The sequence below is a fragment of the Ipomoea nil genome, unplaced genomic scaffold (genome assembly GCF_001879475.1).
Source record: "Ipomoea nil cultivar Tokyo-kokei standard unplaced genomic scaffold, Asagao_1.1 scaffold1576, whole genome shotgun sequence".
NCBI classification, from domain to species: domain Eukaryota; kingdom Viridiplantae; phylum Streptophyta; class Magnoliopsida; order Solanales; family Convolvulaceae; genus Ipomoea; species Ipomoea nil.
This window is the reverse complement of record NW_017618004.1, coordinates 5,416,684-5,426,150: the sequence shown is the minus strand read 5'-3', so window position 1 is coordinate 5,426,150 and position 9,467 is coordinate 5,416,684. Positions and strand designations below refer to the sequence as shown.

The 9,467-nt window shown below is 33.6% G+C and overlaps 1 protein-coding gene across 1 annotated transcript; it reads right to left on the bottom strand.

Moving 5' to 3' along the window:
* Positions 1 to 4,464: 4,464 nt before the first annotated feature.
* LOC109190631 (synaptotagmin-3) lies at positions 4,465 to 8,978 on the bottom strand. Its single transcript, XM_019341162.1, has 12 exons — positions 8,625 to 8,978; positions 7,951 to 8,049; positions 7,798 to 7,848; positions 7,578 to 7,701; positions 7,350 to 7,468; positions 6,937 to 7,038; positions 6,764 to 6,838; positions 6,547 to 6,623; positions 6,157 to 6,406; positions 5,328 to 5,708; positions 4,877 to 5,008; positions 4,465 to 4,769 (listed from the first exon to the last, which is right to left on the bottom strand). The coding sequence occupies exons 1-12, from the start codon at positions 8,733 to 8,735 to the stop codon at positions 4,641 to 4,643; spliced, it is 1,650 nt and encodes a 549-aa protein (XP_019196707.1). The 5' UTR covers positions 8,736 to 8,978; the 3' UTR covers positions 4,465 to 4,640.
* Between the last annotated feature and the right edge of the window lie 489 nt (positions 8,979 to 9,467).

Sequence of the window (9,467 nt, the reverse complement as noted above, 5' to 3'; positions counted from 1 at the left end):
AGAGGGAGATATACATGATGGAAAGGAATGATGCAATGGTGGGTTAGTGCCCAAAACATAATGCAAAAGTGAGAGGCATAATAAGTCAGCTTTTTGTGTGATACTTTTGATTAAGAATATAATTTAGGGGATGGGGGGCAGAGGAGCTGTGATTTGAATTTTCAATCCATGCATAATTGCATGCCATCCAAGCAACCATACTAGCTTAGCTTTGTGCTTAATTACAATTACACATTTTGCAGTGGGCTTCAATTCCTTATCATGATGTCACATGTGTGCTTGTTTAATCATCACCACCACTACACTTCAAGTCAAAACCCAATCCATCCTTACCTTCTTTCTTGGGTCCATTTGCCCATAATCACCTCCCAAAACTATTGCGTCGTACCATGTTGTGATTTCTGTCGTGGCGAGTCCTAAATTAAAGTTATTAAAGTTTTTTTTTTTAGGTGTACCTAGAGTTTTGATCTACTGTCGAACTCAGTAACTAATCTCGTCACTAAATTGTAGACACCTTCTTTAAGTGGGACAGAGATATTGCATGAATCAAGTCACTATTACTCTTGATTTACTTGAGTGATATCCAGAAATGTTATGCCATATTTATATATATTGAAGAATTTTGAGGTGTCCATCAATATAATGTCGCGATGTATATATATGATATAAATTAAAGGAAAAAGGGTCAAATAGGCCCTCGAACTTTAGTTTAAAAATCAATTAGGCCCCTAAACTTTTTAAAGGTGCAATTACACCCATCAACAATTCATTTAGGTGTAATGAAGCCCAAAAACAAGTTAATGACCTGCTATCACAGGTCATTAGAGTTCAGGTCACCTTCTAGCGAATTTTTCGGCAAAAAAAAGTGACCAGCAATTGACCCAGATTTGTCAAAAATTTCACCGGTCACTTTTTTTGTCGGAAATTTCGCCGGTCATTTTTTTTTCCCGGAAAATTTGCCGGAATGTGGCCTGAACCCTAATGGCCTGTGATAGCTGGTCATTAATTTGTTTTTGGGCTTCACTGTACTTAAATGAATTGTTGATGGGTGTAATTGCACCTTTAAAAAGTTTAGGGGCCTAATTGACTTTTAAGTTAAAGTTTGAGAGCCTATTTGACCCTTTTCTCTAAATTAAATATGCAAGTGTAGTGGATATGAACTGTATATGAGATATTTGTTGCAATTATATAGTTGTATAATGTATAAACATGAGTATTGATTGACCCGGTAGAAGTTTCCATAAATATAGAAACATGGATGTTCAATTCTTCACTCTTTCTTGGGTGAAATTTGTAATAACTAATGATACGATGATAAAATTGGTCCACTCTTTTTTTTCCTCTCGATTTAATCTCAAATTTCCTATGCTGATATTGCATTTTTCTATTTTGGATCTTCACGTTCAAAATTGACTAGATTTGGACTGTTGAAAATGTTTTGGTTTAATCTTAAAATGCGATACTTTTAGTCCCACCAAAAGATTAAAAGTGACATGTTTCAATAGTCTAATAGCATATTTGATTGGTTTTGAATATAATGACCGAAAGTGTCACACACACAAGAGAGAGAAATGCAATAATTAAAAAAATTAAAATTAAAACTTGAATTAATCGCTTTTTTCTCTCCATGCTTTGCATCTAGGAACAAGGACAAGGCCCTATTCCCTTACCAATTCTTTTTTTTTTTTTTTTTCTTTTCAATTCCTTTCTTTTATGACGTGTTTGGTTCACAAGAAAATAATTTTCTAGAATAAGTTCTTTCTTAAATTTGAGGAAAAACATTGTTTGGTTGACGAGCAATTTATTTCAATTGAAAATGAATTCCTCGAATTTGAGGAAAATGAATTCCTTGCTCTCCTTTGTATTTTATATTCGTACCTCTTGGGAGAAAAATTATAACATAAATTTTTATGTTACCCTCACATATGTTTATTATGTAGGAGTATTTAAGTATCTTTATACTACTTATTTCTAACAACTTATTTTACACCAACCAAACAATGAAATAAATATTTCAAATAATTTCATTTACATTGAATTTAAAGTCAATTCTTTTTCACTTATTTTTCTTGAACCAAACAGGCTCCTTGGATGGAACTTGGGTTTTAACTTTTAAGCAACCACCAATCCAGCCCATACCATTTGGAATTTGAGCCCAGTATCAGTATTGGGCTTTACTCACCCATCAAACATGGGCCTTGAATTGTTGGGCTAGGATTAAAGTTTCAAAATTGAATTATACTATAATATAAAGGAGGAAAATACAATTTGCTAAACCCTTAGGGCTCCTAAATAAAGCTAAGGATAAAGGCAAGGGTGTAATGGAAAGGTTTGAGGAGGTTTATACTCTCTATGAGTTTGAATTTTTGCTTATATATAAAAATTATTTTTAAATTTTGTTATTATTAAAAAAAAAAAAAAATCTTGGATTAGCTTTACCCCTTAAGCATTGGGCCCCTGTTGGTAGAAATATTAGTGAATGAAATGATTATATTAAGGTTATAAGTTCAAAATCTTTATTAAGTGGCGGTTATAGCATTGAGACTTACATGAATGCCAAGTGCTCACCCACCCTCACAACTAATCTTGAATGTCTTTTATATATCATTTAAAAAACGGTTGGTATTTTTTCATCAATTAAATTTATGAGAAAATACTTTCAAATAATACATGAGATGATAATAACTTTGCAATGAAAGTTAATTTAGATACTTGATGTGACTTTTTTTTTTTTTTTTTTTTTTTTTGGTTTGGGTGCTTCGGAGGGGTTAAGACCCCAAGAATTACTATTTGGTGTTACTCAAATAGCATAAGAATTAAATTACATAGAAAATTAATTAAGATGGTTAGTTTGTTTAAGCTTTCCTATGATTTTTTTTGGGAAAATGGCACTTTTTCTCCCTGAGTTTTATATATATAGCATTTTTTCTCCCCTAAATGATTAAAGTGGTTGTTTTTCCCCCTGAAATGTTAATTGCACATATTTACCCTTAAACTAAATATTTAATTTATTTTTTTTTTCCAACAAATTATGACCATAATTTGGTTCAAACTAAACAAACACTATAGCAACCAAACCGAAATATTCCAATTACAATTTAGAATCGAAATTCGATATTTAGAGTTTGTTAAAATCGTGAACGGGAACGAACGGTTCATGTTCCGAACTGAAAAAATAAAATACATTTATTGTTGAATTTAGACTATTTTAAAATAAAAAATATAATTTTAAAATAAAGACGGTTCAAAATCGCGAATCAGATCCAGAACCGCAGGTTCACGGTTCAAGATTTAATTTTTTTGATACATAATTTTAATAAATTGACATTTAAATATTGGGTTCTAGATCTGAATTATAACCGTAAACTATTAATTCGATTGCTTTAGTATCCGGTTCAATTCAAACCGAACCGTGGTCATCACTACTTATACGCAATAATTTGTTGGAGTAGTAAAATAAATAAAATGTTTACTTTAAGGGTATAAATGTCAATTTAATATATCAGGGGGAAAAAGCACCACTTTTAGAACAATTTAGGGGGCTAATGTGCTTACCTAAATAATTGAGGGGGAAAAGTGCTATAACTATATAACTCAGGGGTAAAAAGTGTTATTTTCTCTTCTTCTTTTTTTTTTTTAAAAAAAAAAAAATCTCTAACATATCCTTGCTATATACAAATATTAAAAAGGAAAAAAAAAAACATAACAAATATTTGAGAGTTTAATAGATTATTTTTTGTAAATTAATAAACTATATGTCAAAAAAATTCAAATATGTAAAAAAAATATTCAAAATTCAAAATAGCACTTATGTAAAAAAAAAAAAAAATGTTGACAAATTTTATCAATAAATAGTGTTATTATATTCACAATGATGAGATTAACAAACTTCTTATATTTATTAAAAGCTACTTTTAACTTGAGAGAAAAAAAAATTCTATTACCAGATTCTCTTAAGTAGATTTTTACTTGCTAGTTTATGTTGGGTTCCCTTAAATAATAATAAATAATAATAATAAGGGCATTATTTGATAATCTTTTACGCTATATATATATATATATATATATATATATATATATATATATATATATATATATATATATAACTGTTGAATAATTGTAACAAGATGCGCAGCAGCTTCAGTTGGAACAGCGGCAATAATAATAATAATCGCAGCAGGTTCGAAAATCAACAATAATAATAATGTTAGGCAGCTTTGGTTTCACAAAGCAACAATAATAAAATGTTAGGCAGCTTTGGTTTCACAAAGCAACAATAATAAAATGTTAGGCAGCTTTGGTTTGTAATAGAATCGCTGCTTCAAAGAAAGGACGTGCGACGATGCTGCTGTGCGAATAAACCAGAAAGAAATTCGAACAGGTTGTATAGAATTTTGCTAGGATTATATATATATATATATATATATATATATATATATATATATATATATATATATATATATATATGCCAATATTTTTATATATTTTTTGAGGTACATAATATTTGGAGACTATGCATACATACAACATGGGAAACTACTTCCCAAACTCAAAATGAGAGAATTTCACCCAAAGAAAAAACTCAAAAAAGAGAGAAAAAAATAAAGTATTATAATACATGATTTAGCGAGGGAAGTAATTCATATAGTTTTCCAGCGCAGCTCTACATGTATTACTCCATTCTTGGAATCTATGAGATGATATTTCTCATTTATCCGACCGTTGTGGATCACATCGTCCAGGTTTATGTCTACGTGTCCCAATGATTCCTATAACAAAAACATCAATAAAATTCATAATCTTAATACAATAATCCAAATAAAATACAAATATACCTTTTTTTATATATATAGTACTATTGACTCTGTTACGATACCTTTGATCCGTAGACGAAGCGGCCTTTCCTTTTACTGATGACTTGTAGGTGAATCTTCTCACGCACGGGCGGCTCTTCAACCATGAACTGGAACTCTTCATCCCATTGTGGATCTCGACTTTTTTTAATAACCTAATAATTCATAACAATTAAATCATCAGACAAATCCCGAACTCTAAAAGAGGTTATGGGTTCAAGTATGCTTCAGCCTTCAGTAGGCCGAGAAAGTAGTTATGGACAGAATCACAGATACTGCATTGTTAGGTCGAGAAAGTAGTTATGGACAGAATCACAGATACTGCATTGTTAGGTTGAGAAAGTAGTTATGGACAGAATCACAGATACTGCATTGTTAGGTCGAGAAAATAGTTATGGACAGAATCACAGATACTGAATTGTAACAGAGTCAGTAGTATTAAAAGAAACAATCGAACAAGCAAGATAAGTTTACCTTGGTTTTTTTCTTTTCACCTCTGAAGAATACCTCCACATATGGATTGTTATGTCGAGAACCGTCAACGTTCTCGGCTCCTTGGACAGTAACCATTAGCAGACCTGCTCCCCCGGGCCTGGGGCTAACATCGAAACTGGATGATCCTTCACCATTGCTCTCTTTCCTGTTAAAGCTGCCTAGAAGACCGCTGAATCCATCACTCTCTTCTCGAAAAGGAGCGTATGTCAACTCAACCACGACTCGCCCTCTCTGCTTCATGTCGTCTGGATCGCATGCATCCGTGCTTTTAAGCAAGTCGAGAGTAACCTCCTTTGTCTCGTTCGCTTGCAGTTTCTTCAAAGGAAATACTTGTTTCCCCAGTTTGTCATGTCCACCTACCTGTATATATATGCCCCAAACATGAATACTTTAAGTATAACACTAACATAAAATCTCGGTTTTTCTTAAACTTGACTAATCGTTTCATGTATATACAAACGTGTTATAGAAGACATTTTACACACAAATTTATAGTACAATACTTTATGAAGCCAACGAGTTTCGCCCTCTAGGCTGGCAACCGTTGGCTAGGTAACCACAAGGTTCCAAGTTCGACTCCCAATGGAAGCGGCCTATTGACCTTCTTGGTTTGAACTGGTCAGCTATAGGCAACCTAGGCTGGTTTACCTCCTTGTGGTCCTTTGCCAGCTAGGGTCACAAGACAGGGCTTACCCAATGGACACCCTCAAGGTAGTGTCTGTGAATTTCCCTTGTTATCCAAACAATAATAAATAAATAAATAAAGAGTGTTTGGCAATCATGTTGAAATAGAAAGAAAGAGGCAAACCTTGTCCCAGTCAAACACATCGATGTGAAGAACTTGGGATTCTGGATCCTTCACAGCAAGTTTGAAGGTCTCATTCCACTCAGGGTTCAAGGTCTTCTTCTTGATGGACGTCTTCCTGGCAGGCAACCTATCTCCACTCAAGCTTAGTTTGACGTAAGGATCAGATAATCCCAGTAAGTCCATTTTCAAGAGTTTCATTGCTCGTATGACTTTTACATGCAATATTCCAACAGGCTTCCTTATGGTCACCCTGTAAATAGTTTGAGGACATAGGAGAGAAAGAGACCAAAAGACGAAGCGATGTTGGTTATACTGATGGGCTCTGGTTATAGGGGATTCAGAAAGTGAACAAAGAAGAACTATATAACATATGAGAACGAACAGGCTTACGAAGAGGGGGAAAGAATTGGTATTTCAAGACGTTGGGGCCAATGATAAAGGATTGCCACCTGCTTTTTGATCGTTTCCTGAAAGAAGGAAATGAACATCCAGTGATTCAGAAAAAAAGCGTGTGCTAATGTTACAACTTGCGTGTTAAACAAGATTATTCAAACTTCAAAGCCCATACTCCCCAGTTCCTACCCATAAAACAATGAGCGATGAACACCTGAACAAATCGGTATAGGCCTGGAATTGCCATGAAGTCGCCTCCAAGAACTTTAAATCCAAAATCAACATGTGGCTGCAAAGACATACAGCTTATTCTGTTCATTCACTATAGTAAGATTCAAGGAACGCAAAAACGATAACTAAAACTAGCAACTGTAACGTTCTGCATACCTTCTCCATCAAAGATACCACAATATTTGCAAAGCATGGAAACGCGGGCACAAGAGGCTTCAAAATAACTCGGGGTGCGGCAAAAATTTGCAAGTCCACTAACTGAGAAGAAGCAACACTAATATTTGTAACAAAGCGCATTCGCTTGACAGAATTGAAGCATGTGCTCCATCTCAACTAAAAGCCTAAGCTGATAGTTGAATTACACATTAATGGTTATGGTGGGTTGTAGAGATTTGAACCCATGGCCTTTGGTGGTCTGGCTCTGATACCAAATTGGAGCATGTGCTCCATCTCAACTAAAAGCCTAAGCTGATAGTTGGATTGCACATTAATGGTTATATGCTCAACAGACAGAAACTACATCAATACATTCTTTCCCGAAAGATCCCAAACGTCTTGTTTTTACTAACCTGGACTCTAATTCGTGCAGATAACAACACTATTGAGACGACAATGTTTGAGTTGCCAGCCCATTTTATGGATGGTTCCAACACTAGTTCCTTCTCATTCGTCTCGTACACCTTTAAACCTGTCAATCAATACACATAATAATACGAAAATCGAGTTAGTTGATAGCAGAAAAACACAGAAGCATCATATGCAAGAAAATGTAGATAAAAACAGAGCCAGAAACATACCTTGAATTGTTGGCGGAAGAGTTCCAAGGGTAAGACTGTCAAACTCGATCTTCTCTACCTTATACTGTCCTACGTATTCCGCAAAAATAGGCTCACATGTGCTTTTGATATTGCTACAAATGGCCTATATGTTTGACAATTAATTAAAAAGCAATTAAGGACAATATAAAGTCGATTTTTTTGTTTCTTTTTCTGGAGAGCGTGGGATGTATAAAGATACCTTGTCAAGAAAAGGCCACATGTCTAAAATAAATTTGTTTAACCAGTCTACCTGCATATTGAACAGCCAAGGGTTATGTACCTTAAAATTTGTGAAACAAAAATCATCAAGACGGAAAGAACAAGTGTATTTCACTTGAAAGGAAATGCTTACTCGATCATAATCTGGATTTTTCACCCATAATGGAATCTCGGGAATAAGATCTTGCAATGTATCAATGTCAAGCTCATAAAGAGGCCTGATATTTGGAACCTGCAATCATTCCAGTAACAGGATTATAACAAAACAATAATTATCCTTGGGATTTCATATTGAGAATACATTTTAATTCCCATTCTCAGGAACCAAAAATTCATACCAACACATTAGGATTTCTGAGAATCAATTACAATGGATTGATTGTATGGTTCTTTTCATTATTTAGTTTTGATTAAGATGCCCAGAAGTGAAATTTTGCTCTACTTTAGAACAAGAGAAAGGTAAATCGATAAAAATATTTCTTTGTGCTTACTGCTAATCATAAAATCAAGTCACTCAAATCCCTTTTAAGAAAAGGCCAAAAGATTCAAACTTTAACTTATTTAAAACTCAAATGTTCTCAAAATCCAAGATAAAAAGGGCAGGGAAATCAGCATTGTTATCAAAACCCATGACACAATAACCCTTTTCAGGAGACTCATACTCTTGTTGGAGCTGAATTTACAAGACACAATTAAAGAACTAAAGCCCAACAATAACACAAGCATATCATGGGCATCACTAATCCAGATATATTATAATTTTTACATTAAAGAAGACAAAATATGAACTCCATACAACCCACCCACCTTAACATCTTCAGGTTTGGAGTAAATGAAGAAGTAGAAGCCGATGAAAAGGCCAATGGGCAACCCAATCCAGCAACCAAGAATTCCCATCAAAGTGCTAGTGAACCCCATACGCTTTATTCTTGCTGCTTCAATCAAGCAGAGATGAGGGTACCCGTTTGATTATCAACACAATGCAAAAGATAGAGGGAAAAAAAAAACAGTAGGAAAGAATATACAAAATTTGAAACGAAAAAAAGAATCGAAAAATAGCAGGAGTTTTGGTCGGTTCGATAGAAACGAAGAAGAAGAAGAATAGAATAGTTTTGGTATTGAGAGAAGTCTAATGCAAGTCGGAACTCTCCATACGAAACCGCCAAATCAGTACCCAGCTGTTATATACTACGGAGTATCTTCAAATGTGCTCCGTTTCACGATTTTGAATATTTTACAACAACAAAAAATTAATTAATTAATTAATTAAGAACAAAAATTTTAATTAAAAAGGACGCCGCAAATCAGCAATGCACTTAAAAACAAAAAAAAAAAAACAAAAAAACGAAAAAAAAAAAACAATGAATGCGTCCTCGTACACGTGAACTCTTACATGTCCCGGTGAAATGACCATATCATCCTTATTCATTGTATTGAACTCCCATTTGAGAGCGCTACTTCATGCTACTAGACCATAGAATTATTTATATCTTTTAAACGTGAAATAGTGTAAAACATTTACCTATGATTATGTGAATAAAATAACGTAAATAATGTAAAATTTATCTATGATTATGTGAATAAAATAACGTAAGTTGGAATAACTCTATTTAAATTGGTCAAGTTGATTGGGTAATTACAAAGTTACAG